The sequence below is a fragment of the Papilio machaon genome, chromosome 20 (assembly GCF_912999745.1).
Source record: "Papilio machaon chromosome 20, ilPapMach1.1, whole genome shotgun sequence".
NCBI lineage: Eukaryota > Metazoa > Arthropoda > Insecta > Lepidoptera > Papilionidae > Papilio > Papilio machaon.
The window spans coordinates 1,328,232-1,344,698 of record NC_060005.1 but is presented as its reverse complement, the minus strand read 5'-3'; the positions used below and the strand labels follow the sequence as shown (position 1 = coordinate 1,344,698).

The window sequence follows — 16,467 nt, the reverse complement described above, 5'->3', positions numbered from 1 at the left end:
GAAACTTTCAAATATAGTTAGAGGAACCATGTTTTTCCTTCTGTTTAAGAGTCCTCCAAAACAGCCAAGTTCGTATGTTAACTAAGTACTTGAAGATTGATTACACACTATGCCGGCTTTAAACAAAATATTAATGTTGTCCAATAAACCTCCAAATGTTTTTATTTTTATTTTAAGTTAGGCTTTGACATTTTGGAGTTCTTAGAATGCATTTGAAATGTTTCGTGAATCGAACTTGATAATTGTTCCCATCTAGTTGGTCAACACCTTTATCAACTATTTATTTTATATAAGTTTCTTTTGTATGGTGAGGTCATGTTATTTTAAATAAATTCTGGTTTTCAGCAGGAATTTAAATTATTTTTTTAAATAGATACTATCTTGTAGATCTAGTATAGATGTGAATTAACTTTTTTAAAGTGTAGCAAAATGTAAGATAGCCTTTTAAAGATACGTATCTATTTTCATAAGTTAAAATGCTAACGATTTCTCCGACCTATATATGTTGAGATTTCTGTTTTACTTAAACTCTTTGCTTTGATTATTTTAGTGTGGGTTTACACTGCTGATTCAGGGATACAAATATTGTCTCAATTTCACAGAGACGGAGATAATATGTTTTATAATTAATCTATCAACGGTGGATACTTAGGGTTATAAAGTAGGAAGGTAAAATAAATAAACTAATTATCATTTACGTATATTTTAACCAAAGAAACATATTAAAACCAACCCAAAAATAATCGATTAACATTTATAATAAACAATTTGTTAAAAAGACAATAATTATAACAAAACAATAATACAATAGGTATAGAGCTTAAAATTGTACAAATAAACCAAATCAACAACAATATATGTATTACAAGATTCAAACTTTATGGCGGCTCTATATTAGCTGCGAGCGTATGTCTTCAAATGGTCCATTGTGGATGGAGGAAAGCATGCGTTGGGGCAGCATATCATCCCTCTCATGTTTTTTTTTTAAATAGAGACAGCAATATATGTCAAACACATCTCACGGTAAAATCGTTCGTAGTCTCGCCATAAAGTTTGAATTTAGAACAGCGATCATTTCTTTTTCAATATGGCGACCAATCTGTCAGCTTCTCTAAACCCGGCTTCAACAGCGCCGTGTACAGCCGAGTGTCTATGGTGGGAAGTTGCCTCTCCCGCGAAACACACCACGGGGAATTTCCCGCCGTGATACAGAGGCTCGCTGAGAGTGACCGCACTCCCGCCCTCTTCCTCAGTGGCGACACTGCGGTATGAATAGGCACCACGGGCTAACGGATTGGATGCCCATTGCGATCTGAAATTATAAAATTACCATTAGTGTTTCGGTTTAACTATAGCTAAGTCTGTTAACTTTTAAAGCAATAATTATGCGGACAAGAAGTGCGCCACTCCTAAATTACAAGCCTATAAAGTTTGAATCTTATAATACCTTAATTTTTTTTTATAACTCACTAAAATTTATAGCAATTCTAAAAACGTATTGTTTGTCATTATGGTTTTAAACAAACCTTTTAATAGCTTTAATCGGTGTCACATTGAACTGCTTCTTAAATATTTCCATCAATTTAGTGACTCCTGCCATCACTTCATCTTCACTACATTTCTCCATCTCCTGAGCGCCACGGCCGTATATCCAGGCTAGGAGTAGATTCGGTTGGTACTCAACAGTATTTAATGCACATATTTCTGTCACCCATTCTTCGTTAGCAAAGTTTCCCTTATCCTCATCTCGCCAGAGAAGGGACAAGCAAGCTGGAGTTTTAGGCCACCATGGTTTTGTAAACTCTATGTATATTTTGTCTAAAACACACAGTTGAAGTGTGTTAATAGCTGTGACCTTTTCGGCCGGTAGTGGCGGATTGAAGAGTTGGTTGTGTCTGAAAAAAAAAGTTTTTTTTTAAATTATAATGACTATAGCTGACCGCAAATACAGATATAATAATGTTTTCGAAATGTATTTTACATCTTATCTATATATATAAAAGAAAGTCGTGTTAGTTACACTATTTATAACTCAAGAACGGCTGAATCGATTTGACTGAAAATTGGTGGGCAGGTAGTTTAGAACCAGGCAACGGACATAGGATAATTTTCACCCCGTTTTCTATTTTTTATTCCGCGCGGACGGAGTCGCGGGTAAAAGCTAGTAGTTAAAATAAAGTGCACCACTACATTTATACCGTTGAAACCTGACTTCATAAATAGATGGCGCTACTTATGTTTTAAAACACGATATCGTTTCACGATGTTAATTTTTTTTTTTATCAATGTGTAGTGAACGAAATTCCTTTTCAAGAATGATTTGCGTTGCTTATGGTATTAAGAAGTTACCTTTCTTTTAGCACCCCAACAGATAGGGTGACGATGACACTCTTGGCAGCGTAGAGACTGCCGTCTTTACATTTTACGTGCACCAGAGGGTTTTCGGGTTCGAGTCCTGGCTGTGTAGTCCGCCATTTGATACTCTCCACCTCTTTGTTCAGTAGTATCTCAACCGGAATTGCTTTTGATGGATCGGGATATTTATTCTAAAATCATTTTTAAATTGACATTAAATACTCTTATTAAAATATGGCGTCTTTCAAAAAATAGAGAAAAAAATCTGTACAGCAAATCTGCAAAAAAAGCAGTGGAATTTGACGGTTATCCAATAATTATTTTTGCTATGATCGTTATTACGATTAGAAAAATACTTGGGGGCGATGGAAAATTATCTGAACTGACATAAGACTTTAAAATAATGATTCTGTATTAAATTCGTCATCATTTCTCACAAAATCGTTCTCTCGAGTATCATTTAATCTGGTCAACTAACTAATAAAACATCCAGAAGTGTTTTAAAGCCTTTTCCCTTCCAGTTTAACATGAACTCTCCCTCGCAACCCCAGCATTCCTCGAGGCCTTTGAGAGACTTCCCCTGTCGCGGGTCAGCTTGACCTCCCAAATGGTTGTTCTTCTCAAACCAATCTACGAAGGATTTGGCTAGTTGAGGTTCCTTCTTTAAAGTTGCGTTGGACTTTAACCTGAAAGGAATGAATAGATACTAATTTTAGTTTAGAGTTAGCCAAAAATTATATTTAAACGTCTCCTTTAAAACCAGTATACGAAAGATTTCTGATGATTTTGCTTCAGAAGCTTAAATTGCTTCTAAAGCAACTTCTCCACCGGAATATTCCTTTACGATTGGTAACAGTTTAATAGTCTAAAATAATAATTAAAGAAGACTTACGCCGTACGCACACATTCAGATATAGATTTCTTGCTATTCTTATCAGCTTTACCAACTTCTTGATTCAGAGCACCGATCAATGCCTCGCTTTTGTCTTCATCTACCAGTTCTCCGTTGGAAAGGACGTACCATTTATGATCCGGTTTAGGTCTTCCCAGAAGACCTAACGGATTAACCAGCTCGAATACAACGTTATCTTTTTCCCCATGACACCTACGAGACAAAAACAATTGAATGGCACTACTAACTGATTAATGGAAAATCATCTAATTTAATTTTACAACTAGTATTTCAAATTTTTTACGTCTACATTGCATAACAGCTGGAACTGCTGCTTCATTTCTCAATCCTTATTCCACTCTATGTGGGAACGTACCAAGTTTTAGTCCTCCAGATCGATCTATCATTTATCATAGATTAAAAAGAAACAGGGATAATAATCTATAGTCTTTGACATACCAGGCCGCGCCTAAATCCAACGCGCACTCCCCGAATTGCACGGTGCGTATTCTACCGCCGATCCTGTCATCAGCCTCTAAACCGAGGACCTTTAGGCCGGCTTCGTGCAGCCGCCTCAGTGCTGCCAAACCGGACGCACCACATCCTATCACTATAACATCCATTAGTTGCCTGTAACAAGTATTAGAAAATTTTATAGTAAAATGCCAAATTGCAAACGTGCTAAGGAAATTTCAGATAAAATGTATCTTATAACTATTAGACATAAGATTGAAACTTGTTCGAAGCTTGTTTCGACGATTGTCAAATGTTGTACAAAGATACAATTGTAAGATAGGTAGTCTGTATCCATTAGGCTTTTCATATTCTTACTAATTTTATAAATGCGAATGTTTTGTATGGATGTATGGATGTTTGTTATCAGGTTACTCCAAAACGGCAAACTGTTTGGAAGAACAAAAAGGCTTAACAAGACTTATAGTTTAGTTTAGCTTTAGTCTGTTCAATTACGTAGTTATTTTTGTATTCTGCTTACCTCTTCTCAGAATTTCAGTACGATAGGAATGTTTGTTATTTGTTTTTACAGCACTTTACTGTTTTTTTAGTTCTTTCTTTACTTAAATTAACTGTCACAACCTTACTCGAAGAATTCTTGTTTCGATTAAAAGTATTTTGTATAAAATATTATCTTATCACATAGTCTGACGTTTGCCAAATGTTGTGTTACAATTATTATGTTGTAGAAATTACGTAATTACGTAATATAGTCGCAACAATTATATTAATAATATCAAAATTAGGTTTATTTTAATACTAGCTGTTGCCCGTGACTCTGTCCGCGCGGTATAAAAAAACTTAATAAGTAGCCTACGTGTTCTTCCAGACTATATTCTACACGTGCCAAATTTGATCAAGATTCGTTGTGCTGTTTCGGAGATACCTTTCAAACATCCATCCATCTATCCATCTATCCATTCATCCATCTAAACAATCCCATTACATATTAGTAAGTTTTAATATTGAGATCTTAAAATTAGTAAGAATTGCTGACGAAGAGGCAACACTCGTGATACTTAATGTCCCCGAACAATTACGGAATTCGTCAGTCTATTAATGGACTAGAAAAACTGATGGTCCGGGAGCCAGCGACAGATTTTCATGACCAAGTCCCACCCAATCGAAAATTCGTAAAATGCATAAGGGACTTAAGTAATAGTTGAGAGGAAATCACTGAAAAAAAATATTTTTTTTTTCATGTTAAGGAGCCAGCTGACGTATAATCCACCGTGTTATAGTCAGCTGACTATGTTTTTCTTTCAAAATACTACATAAACTATATAAGATAAATTTTCAAATGAGAGGAAATGACTGATTTTTTTTTTCTCCATGTTTGGGAGGCTGCCTCTGCCCACCCCACCCACGTAGTCGCAGCTGACAGTCGCGAGTATTCATAGTATAAGTCCCTTATGCATTTTACGAAGTTTTGCTCGAGAGGAAATAATTGACCGAAAATGTACCCGGCTCCCGGGCTATAAGGTTCGTTCACAGCTCGTGTCGTAATTTCTATCTGTCATCGCCGAAGCCAGTCGCTCACAACCCGTTTGTCAACATCATCGTAAGAAAAGTCGCTGCAATTTTCAAGATGGCGGAGCAAATCTATACAGTTGAAATGTAGTCGCTATGCTTATACTGAACAAAACCGCATCGACGATTCAACGTCGCGTCGTGAGTACGGAGCGCGCGAAACGCGATTCCCGCGACTCAACCATATAATAAAGTTTCGACGATGTACGTTGCTATATATAAGAAAGGCCTAATATTAATACGTATTGTCATCCCTTTCAGTCTCTTAAAAAACAACAAAGACAACAATATATTTTAATACAGTTCATTCACGGTAATATTATTAAAATAAATAAACTTACGACGTTGTTACTGATTGTAATGTACAGTGAGAGGAAATTCAGTCGTCGTCCGACGTGCGACCAATCTTATCCGCGATACGACACTGACCTAGAGTTACGTAATACGAGCAATTATACAATGTTTGGATCAAAGTAATATTTCATCATCAATTTAATGATTGATAATTATCCTCTCGAATACAGTTTGATATTTTTAATTAGGAATAGCGACATCTATCGCAGACAATCGACAATATAGAAAATTGGACACCCCAAAACGAAAAAAATCTTTTATCTAGAATGTAAAAACTAAAGAAAAGTGCCACGGTTTGATTTAGTTTAACTGTAAGACTACATTATTTAAACTACATTACCGCATTCTTAAGTCAGATTAGTTAGAGTTAGTAAAAGTACATTAAGGGTCTGTTTGAATAACCACTTTTCTGAGTGTACTTAATCTTTCAGAGCAATTTATTTCTGTAATAAATTTCCATATTAATACAATAAGTGAATAGTAAAAGATAATAATCAAGTATTCTACGGCTAGCGAAGTCAACCGGATTTAATATTATATGATCTTAATAAATCTAAGATATTTGCAGGACAATGTCCGAAGTACTAGTACTAGCACCATCATTTGTAGGATGACAATTATAAATTAATAAAATGGTATAAGTTTATAATTAAACTATATGTCGTTCAAGACTCAGTCTGCGCGGTTTAAAAAAATCCTTATTAGTAGCCATGTGTGCTTCCAGACTATGCCAAATTATAAATAGATCCGTTAATCCATTCTGGAGATAATAACAAACTTCCATAAATCTAAACTTTCACATTTATAATATTAGTAAGATTATAAATATAGAAATAATAATTTCATAGTACACCTTCAAGTTACTTTTATTTATTTTAATATGTACACAATACAGTTTAGAACCATTACATAGTTAAAAAATAACATAAAGTAAGTTCAAGAAATTAGGTTATAAACGAAGTCAAGTATACACAACATAATTATACAATGTAAAACAAAAAAGAATAAGAACATTGAACCGTTTTTCGTAAACCTGTCACTGCAATTCAAACGCAAAGTTGCAAAGTAATATTATTTATATTATTTTAATATTAAATTATTAATATTATTTTAATATTTTGAACCAGAGAGTTAGTATTACTTTATAAGATTGCGAAATAGAATCTGCACGTTACTTAAGTATTATTGAGAATTATTGTGATATTAAAAAAAATTGAAACCTTTAATACTTGTATAATATTATTTAGACCCTAAATATTATAAGAGGAAATTAATAAAGTAGTGGAATATCCCAATTTAACATAGTTTTGTAGTCACCGTAACTTGGCTGTTGCAGTGACAAGAAGAGCAAGTTACCCGAGAATGTCGCCGCGCCGGTCTATACTGGAAAAACTAACGCAATGAAAACCAACCCTATACAGTGAAATGTAATTACACTTGTACTAAGTAATTTAATAATAATAATAACCATTTCTATAATAATGAACTTTTTAGTAGAACCTTTGGGCTTAACACCGTTAAGTAACACCGTATATCGTATAGAGGTAATGATGTCCTATGTAAAAAGTCTGATTTTTAATCTCTTAATGTATTGTATATTGTATTTTATTTAATTTTGGACGTTATAACTGAAATTGTGAGAAGAAATACAGCAATATTAATCTCCCATTACAAACCAGCCACAATCTTTTTTTTCCTGGTTAAGCCCCTGGCTTTACGTGGCCAATACTTTTGTACAAAAAAAAATATTATCAGTCGTCTGTCGCATTCTTTATTTAAATGAGATAAAGATATGTATTCGTGTGAATGTTTCGGTAGTGGGAACCCATGGTAAACATAAGATTATCCCAGGATGTACAGTGAAAGAATTTAATTCGCTTCCCACTAAGGGGTTTGGGTTTCGACATCAAAAAATTCTATTGACAGATATAGTCTTCCCCTACATTATCTTTGTAAAAACAGAGTGTGACAGGTTTGTCATGGCAAATTAATATTGCTGTATTTCTTGTCGCAATTTCTGTTTTAACGTCCAAAATAAAAAAAAATACACAATACATAGAGATAAAAAATCAGACTTTTTACAAAGGACATCATTACCTCTATACGATATACGGTGTTGCTGAACTTGGGACCACAATTAGTGTCAATACAACTATCACTACAGTCAAAACTCACAGTACACTTGTATATGTTGGTATAAAAAGTTTTAGACATACAGATATTTCATAGAAATGGGTATGAAATAAACGTCCTCGACTGTAAACAAGTACATTGTAATTAAGTGTAGTGCAGTACTTCGCACGTTCCTTACATCTAGCTGTACTCTGATGGCTTAGTTTTTGCTACACAGACTATTATAGTGTACTTATATTGCGTTGTAACGACGGAGATTACAACCTTATTCTCATATAATACTTTTTATTATAAAGTATGTATCTACACAAGTGATAAGTAACAGTATATAAGCGATAGAGATTACATAAGCATTATATAATGTAATTTTTTCTCTTACAATGTCACTTTACGACACGGGAATTATTCAAAGAAAAATCAAAAAGTGTATTCTGGTGGTTTCTTAAGTGGAATTTCAATTGTCCTAACTTGTAATAATATTGCTAACTGTCTCATTTCTCTTGATAAAAAAGTAACAACAATGTTCTTATTCAGGTTGAATTAAAAACAAAATGAGTTGTCTATATGTAATTGATAGAGCTATTTTTTGACTTGACTTGACTTAATGTTCTATGTCCCCGTAGTGGGGCAGAGGGCGTCCACAGTGCGCCGCCAGCTCGCTCTATCTTGGCTCTGCGTTTGGTCTCGAACCATGTCAGCCCGATTTGTTTAGGACGACCACATCTTCTTGTTCTTAGCGGGATCCACTCCAGGTTCCTAGCGGGTTCCGCGCCGAATTAAAAAGAAACTTAATAAGTTCTTGTTCTTGCCTATGTGTTCTTCCAGACTATGTTCTACATCTGTACCAAATTTCATCAAGATCCGTTGAGTCGTTCAGGAGATACCTTCAAACAAACATACATCCATTCAAACATTCGAATTTATAATATTAGTCTATTGATGAAATTTGGCATAGATGTAGAACATAGTATGGAAGAGGCTACAAATATTTTTTTTAATTCCGCGCGGACAGAGTCGCGTGCGACAGCTAGTATTCTAATAGCCGCGTACCCACCTAGCGCACAGGCTCACGCGGCAGCCTCGATGTCCGGATCGCGAGCGATGGCTCCTGCGGCAGCCTCAGTAGTTTTGTTCCGCGTGGCCGTGGCCGCCTCGCGAGGCAGGCTGAGCCATCATAAGTTCGCGAGTATTCGTAATGGACAGTCGTGTTTTTTCAGCTACAGCTATTTTCCTAGCTGCTTATTGTTTAAAGAAACGAAAACAGTCACGTATCAAAAAAACCTACTGGACTCCTCCTGACTGCCCATGATATCAAAATTACAGAAGACAAACACGGCAAGAGACAAAACTTGAAGTAGCTTCGCGCGCGAGCCAAAACATAACCGTCCCCACCTAACGCACAGCGCTCACTGAGGCACCTTTGAGCGCGTCAAGTTTACCGACAACAGATGGATCGGGGCCGAGCCGTGCTCGGTCGAGGAAACGCGCGCCCGAGGCAGGCCGAGGCACGTCCACACCAGCCGAGGCATTGGCTCACGAGGCTGCCGCGTGAGCCTGTGCGCTAGGTGGGTACGCGGCTAATAAGGCAAAAAGCAAGGCGTACTTTTTTCTATTGATTAAACAAAAACTTGTCTCTATCACGCACTGTGTCGCGTGTTCACCTTCCCCCACATACCACCTGTCCAGCAGATGTGAGCTCTAATCGTGGGTTTACACTGCCGGATCATTCATATATAGACATACTAGCTGTGCCCGCGACTTCGTCCGCGTGAAATACTATTTTGGGTAGCATTTTTTTTGGGTTAATTATTTTATATAACCGACGTGCTATGTTTGTAGTATGTAGAAGAACATAGAGAGAGGTGTGCCAGGCCCGCGCCAAATGTAGGTCCTGGGTCTCTGCCTACCCCTCTGGGTTACGGGTCGTGAATTAAGTTGTTGTTGTGGTTTTTACTTAAACTTATAAAAAATGGCAAAAAATATTAAACTTACAAAATATTCACATAAACATCTTCCCATACAAACTTTCATCCCTATTCCGTTTTGTTACATTGCAATCTTGAGGGTAAAACTTTTATCATGTCATATTTATTTATATCAAATCAGCAACCTGAAAAATAAGTTTAAAGCTTCTAACTGTAAAAATGACGATACTTCCATACAATTTTCCACCCCCACTTTCAAGCCCTTACAACCCCCTTTTCGCGTTAAAATGTAGCCTATGTCCTTCTTCAGGCTCTAGACTAAATATTGGTAAAGGTAACAACAAAAATATTCAACAAAACATTCACCAAAACCTCACATATTGCCAAACAAAATTTCATCCCCTTTTGTTATTTAGCCCCCTCGGGGGTCAAATTTTTACAAAAAATTAATTTCATAATTATTTATATCAAATTAGCAGCCACAAAAATAAGTTTCAAGCTTCTAACAGCAAAAATGACGATAATTCCATGCAAACTTTCACCCCCACTTTCAACCCCTTACAACCCCTTTTTCGCGTTAAAATATAGCCTATGTCCTTTCTCAGGCTCTAGACTATCTGTGTACCAAATTTCATTTAAATCGGTTCAGTAGTTTAGGCGTGAAAGCGAGACAGACAGACAGACAGACAGACAGACAGAGTTACTTTCGCATTTATAATATTAGTAAGGATTACTTTCTCAGGTACTTCAAAGAGACTAAAAGAGCCAACTAACTATACGTGTTTCGGCAGTGAAATTCCACGGTAACAAAGATAACTTCGTTTTATTGTGAGGATAGAATTTTCACATGAAAGAGTAAATACCTATTTTATAAAATACTAGCTGTCGCCGGCGACTCCGTCCGCGCGCAGTTAAAAAAAATGTAAAATAGATGTTGGCCGATTCTCAGACCTACTGAATATGCTCACAAAATTTCATGAGAATCGGTCAAGCCGTTTCGGAGGAGTACGGTGACGAAAACTGTGACACGAGAATTTTATATATTAGATGTATACATTTAAGGTTCAATTTTTGTATTAAATAATTTTGCATTGAAAATCTTCGACAATTAATACTGTTGATTTATGTGTCGTAAACCACACAAGATGTAAATTACAAAATAAAAATCGAAACAGTTCATTGTCCTATATTTGCGGGCTTATCAAAGTTTGACCCAAACTTCCTGTAAGACGTAGCCCTTAGTAAAGAGCCTGATAACATGTCTAGTGATATACAAATTGCATCAGAACTTTACGAAATATCAGTCGTATTGCGTAACTAATGTAAAGAGAACAACTTTTATCGAAAAAAAGTACCGTTCAATTTGAATTTGGAATGTAAATTAAAGTTCCATATTGAAAAGTTGCGTTCAAATATCGAACGGTTTGATTTTTAATATTAAAAGAAAAAATTGTCGGTATTGTTTATAAGGGTAGTTATAAATAAAGTAAAAATAAATCAGTATGCATCTGAAAGTCGCAGCTTTATTACGTCTCCCTTGTCGACATGGCGCAGCCGGTAGGATTATCGATTTAAAGTTTAAAAGTAAAAGTGGACAAAATATTGTGCAGTTATAGTGAGAAATTAGCGACAAATAAAATATAGGAACATTAAATAACAATCGTGCAACAAAAAAAATGGAAGCCGTACTCCCTCCACCGTCGCCATTTTGTTATACTAATAATTTGGACAGTTTAACATCAGGAAACTTATCGGAAGAGTGGAAAAAATGGAAAAGTGCATTCCTTATTTATTACGAAGCCTGTGAATTAGCGAAGAAGAGTGAAAAAGTTCAAATTAATATATTTTTGCATTTGGTTGGCGAACAGTGTAGGGAAGTGTACAACCAATTTAACGAGTCTTTTTCAAATTTAGGAAGACTAATAGAAAAATTTGATAACTTTTTCAAGGCCAAAAAGAATATTACAGTGCTCAGACATCAGTTTTTTACCCAAGAACAACAAGATAATGAGTCTGTCGAACAATATGCTTTTCAACTAAAGAAAATGGCGGCAAATTGTGAGTTTGCGAACTTGTGCGACGACCTCATAAGAGACCGTATAATTTGTGGGATTACAGATAATTCATTAAGAGAACGTTTGTTAAGAGAACCGGATTTAACTCTTCAAAAAACATTAGATATATGTAATCTTGCCCAAATATCAAAAGTGCAAGCTGGAACAATTAAATGTAAAACCGAAGAAAATAATGCATACGAAGTAAACAAACGTAATGAAAATAAAGACATCTGTTATGAAAACTACGAGTGTGACGCAATGTGGAGATTTCAGCGTGCGGGCGCAGCGGGAGCAGGGCGTGCGCGCGGGCGCGGTGTTCGCGGCGTGCCATGGCGCGGCGGTACAACGCGGCGTTGCCAGCCCGCACGCCCCGGCGGCGTTTCCGGCATGCATTCTGCGTCAAACAAATTTCGTACTACGTCTTCGACGTTTAATAACGAAAATGTAAATTCGAACAATAAGTATGTGAGACGTGATAACAGTTCAAAGTGCATGAAGTGCGGCATAACTCATGGTTATAATCAGTGTCCAGCGTACGGAAGGAGATGCCTTAATTGTAACAATTTAAATCATTTTTCGCGAGTATGCAACAATGTGTACGAGGTGCAGTCGGAGTTCCCACAGGCTGACCAGTCCCCTGACCAGGTAATTTATTATTTTCATGAACCCAATAGTAAATGGTATGTAGATTTATTAATAAACGGGAATAAAATTCAATTTAAATTAGACACAGGGGCTGATGTGAATGTGCTGCCTAGAAGATATTTACAAAAGATAGGTATGACAAGCGACAGTCTAATGAAAAGTGCAGTTAAATTACGCGGATATTCTGGCGGGGACATTAAAGTTGTAGGTCGGTGTAACATAAAAGTCAAGTACAAGGATGTTAATTACATCTTAGATTTTATTATAGCCGATGTAGATTCGCCACCAATTTTAGGTTGTCAATCCTGTCAGGAATTAAGTTTAATAAAACTGACATTAGCAATAAGTAAACAAAGTAATGATAATTTTAAGGAGAAAATTCTGCACGAATATAAAGACGTATTTGAAGGTTTAGGTTGTATGCCAGGTGAATACAAAATAGCTATAGATAAATCCGTCCGTCCGGTTGTTCACGCACCGCGAAAGTTGCCTGTGGCCATTAAAGAAAAGGTAAAAAATAAATTAAATGAGATGGAAATGCAAAAAAATATAAGTAAAGTAGAAGGGCCGAGTAATTGGGTGAGTAGCATGACTGTCGTACGGAAACCAAACGGTGATTTACGTATTTGCTTAGATCCTAAGGATCTTAACAAAGCAATTAAAAGGGAACACTTTCACTTACCCACGCTAGACGAAATCACGACAAATTTGGCAGGTTCAAAATTTTACAGCACATTAGACGCCAAAAATGGGTTCTGGCAATTAAAATTAAATGAAAAAAGCGCTGATTTATGCACGTTCAATACAGCTTTTGGTAGATATAAATTTTTACGTTTACCGTACGGGATTTCGTCAGCGTCAGAAGTATTTCATAAAAAGATGTACGAAAATTTTGATGACATTGAAGGTGTGTGTTTGTTTGTCGATGATTTATTAATATATGGTAAAACCCAGTATGAACACGATGAACGGTTAAAGCGAGTGCTAGATAGATGTAGATTAATTAATTTGAAGTTGAACAAAGAAAAATGTAAATTTGCATTAACGGAAATTAAGTATTTAGGTCATAGAATCACTCAAAATGGGATTCATCCCGACGAGTCACATACTTCCGCGATAAAAAAAATGATGGTTCCAAAAAATAAAAAAGATGTCGAAAGGTTTCTTGGTTTGGTTAATTACGTCGGTAGCTTTATTGCAAACTTGTCAGATAAAACACATTTACTACGACAGTTGTTAAAAAAGGATATAGAATGGCACTGGACGCCAGATCATGCCAGGTCATTTAATGTTCTAAAAGAGTGTCTTACCAAACCACCTGTGTTACAATATTACGATGTCAATAAGCCAGTAGTGTTATCGGTGGACGCGAGTAAAAACGGTCTGGGTGCTTGTTTATTACAAAATAATTTACCGGTTAGTTATGCATCTCGTACGCTTACTAAAGCCGAACAAAATTATGCTCAAATTGAAAAAGAATTGTTAGCCTGTGTGTTTGCATGTGAAAAGTTTTATTCTTACATTTTTGGTAAAAGTGACGTTACGATTGAGACAGATCACAAGCCCTTAGTGCACATTATAGTGAAACCCATAGCTGAGGCACCCCCCAGGCTACAAAGAATGTTGTTGCGTCTTCAACGATACACATTCACATTAAAATATAAGCCCGGTAAATATTTGTTCATAGCCGATGCATTGTCGCGCGACGCGGAGCCGGTGAGTCATGCGCAATTGAGTAATTACTTGGACACCGAAGCGCACGTCTCTGCGGTCATAGCTTCGAATCCACTCACAGATTCTCATTTTGTAAAATTACAGTATTGCACACAAAAGGATAATGAATTGCAGACATTAATAGAATTTATTAAAAATGGTTGGCCCGAGCATAAACAAAAATTAAATAGTATTGTTTCTCCTTACTGGTGTTATAGGGATGAGTTATCAACTGCACACGGTTTAGTTTGGAAAGGCGACAGAGTCGTCATACCAAAAGTCATGAGAGATGAGATGCTAAAAAAAATACACACAGGGCATTTAGGTTTAGAAAAATGCAAATTAATAATGAGAGAGAGCATGTTTTGGCCGAACATAAATAGTCAATTAGAAGATTACATAAGTAAATGTCAAGCGTGTCTTACTTTTAAAAACGAAAATCAAAAAGAAACTTTAATACCGCATGAGGTACCAAATAGGGCTTGGCTGAAGATAGGGGCGGACTCGTTTCATTTTCGGGGCGAAAAATATTTAATCGTCGTGGATTATTATAGTAAATTTGTTGAGGTAGTTCAAGTGGAATCGCTCCGAAGTGATGTTATAGTAAATCATTTAAAAAGTATATTTTCTAGGTTTGGAATTCCTGAAACAGTAATGTCAGACAATGGCCCTGAATTCAATTCTAAAGAATTTCGACTTTTCGCACGCGAATGGAACTTTAAGCATATAACATCATCCCCTCGATATCCACAATCGAATGGACAAGTTGAAAGAACAATTCAAACTATAAAAAACATTATGAAAAAGACCCGTTTAGATAAGACTGATTTTAGACTTGCGTTACTACATTATATAAATACACCTATAAGTACAACATTACCATCTCCGTCTGAGCTTTTATTCAGTAGGAAGTTAAGAACAACCATTCCTTACCAGCCTCGTCTACTTCGCCCTGTCATCCACAGGAACATAAGAAATAATTTAGTTGATAGACAATTAAAACAAAAATATTATTACGATAAAAGAGCTAAAGACATGTGTGACCTAGTTGTAGGTCAAAAGGTTAAAGTGCGTTTCAATAAGCAATGGGTAAGCGGCGTCGTACAGGCAATCTTAAGTAAGAGGTCTTATCTCATAAAATTGAACAATGGTACGACATTAATTCGCAACCGTAGACATTTAAATCTTAATACAAGTTCAAAAAATTATGAATCATTAAACGACTCAAATAGCGACACTTACGACGACATAACAGTTAACAATAGTTGTCAGCCGGCATATTCACATCAGCCTAACCAAATCACAACTCGTTCTGGCAGGACCGTGAGGCAGCCTGAGCGGTGGGGATACTCCGCTCCCGGCACAGCATCAATGTAATTGGAATATACTCGTACATAAAATTTATTTTGTATTAACTTTATATTATTGTAATTGAAGCCGATATAATAGTTTAATATGGCTAAGAAGGCATATTCACAGTATATAGCTTCTTTGTATATTATGTATAATTGTTCTCGTTTTCTTTTTCCACTTATTATAATTTTACATCATTAAAGTTTTATAGTTAACTGTTAACAGCTTAAAAACGTAAATTTTTATTTTAATATATATAATTTTTGTGATAAGTATTAGTAAGTATTAGTTAGTTATTATTAGTGTTATTAGTTAGTAAGTATTAGTTAGTTTATTTCATATTATATTGAAAGTAGTAAAATAAATAATGTTACAACAAAATATTCAATGGAAGTAATGAACAAATAAATAATATACATATAAATGTAAAGAATAGTAGTGTGCACTTTAATACAGTTAAAGTCTAACCGAAACTGCTATTGATTACCTATATAATTTACAACAAATTTGTTTGTAACAAACAAAATATTTCTTGAAAAACAAAGAGGTTTTCATTGTTTTAATTCATACCCCAAGAGTATTGTTACAAAAATTACCTACAATGTTTTATAAGGCATGTGTTAGTCTAAGTTAAATAATATAATGTTTTTTTTTTTCCTATTTTTCTATATTGTTGTACTTTTTTTTTTTTGTTTTTGTTTAAAAGGGGGTTGTCGGTATTGTTTATAAGGGTAGTTATAAATAAAGTAAAAATAAATCAGTATGCATCTGAAAGTCGCAGCTTTATTACGTCTCCCTTGTCGACAAAATGAACATTATAATGTGTAAAAATAGACAGATCACTTTAGGAAAATAAAGGAAGACCGAAATCGAAACTGGTATACAAGTTGGTAATGATTATTATTATTATCACAATTGTTCGTTGAACGTAAACAATTTTAATATTAACATTCAATATTTGCTTTTACCAACTTGTCATTGTTTGAATTTGATGTAA

General features: G+C 35.4%; 2 protein-coding genes across 4 annotated transcripts in view; one reads left to right on the top strand and one right to left on the bottom strand.

The window, feature by feature from the left end:
- Positions 1 to 869: 869 nt before the first annotated feature.
- LOC106710264 (spermine oxidase) overlaps positions 870 to 16,467 on the bottom strand; it is a 31,223-nt gene continuing 15,625 nt past the window's right edge. The window contains exons 1-7 of one of the 3 annotated variants that reach the window (XM_045682965.1): positions 5,632 to 5,727; positions 3,707 to 3,877; positions 3,248 to 3,460; positions 2,834 to 3,041; positions 2,350 to 2,546; positions 1,527 to 1,895; positions 871 to 1,312 (exon numbers count right to left, since the gene is read on the bottom strand). In XM_045682965.1, coding sequence (XP_045538921.1) covers positions 1,072 to 1,312; positions 1,527 to 1,895; positions 2,350 to 2,546; positions 2,834 to 3,041; positions 3,248 to 3,460; positions 3,707 to 3,870 — 1,392 coding nt within the window. In that variant the 5' untranslated portion in view covers positions 3,871 to 3,877; positions 5,632 to 5,727 and the 3' untranslated portion in view covers positions 871 to 1,071. Of the gene's footprint in view, positions 1,313 to 1,526; positions 1,896 to 2,349; positions 2,547 to 2,833; positions 3,042 to 3,247; positions 3,461 to 3,706; positions 3,878 to 4,241; positions 4,381 to 5,631; positions 5,728 to 16,467 lie in introns of those variants that run through there. The other 2 variants (XM_014502280.2, XM_014502288.2) reach the window with 2 other exon arrangements.
- On the top strand, positions 11,160 to 15,471 carry LOC106712181. Its single transcript, XM_014504663.2, has 2 exons — positions 11,160 to 12,404; positions 15,437 to 15,471. The coding sequence occupies exons 1-2, from the start codon at positions 11,379 to 11,381 to the stop codon at positions 15,452 to 15,454; spliced, it is 1,044 nt and encodes a 347-aa protein (XP_014360149.2). The 5' UTR covers positions 11,160 to 11,378; the 3' UTR covers positions 15,455 to 15,471.

Bases quoted from the DNA above. Each gene is read 5' to 3' on its own strand.
- LOC106712181 (XM_014504663.2), top strand. From the start codon at position 11,379: ATGGAAGCCGTACTCCCTCCACCGTCGCCATTTTGTTATACTAATAAT.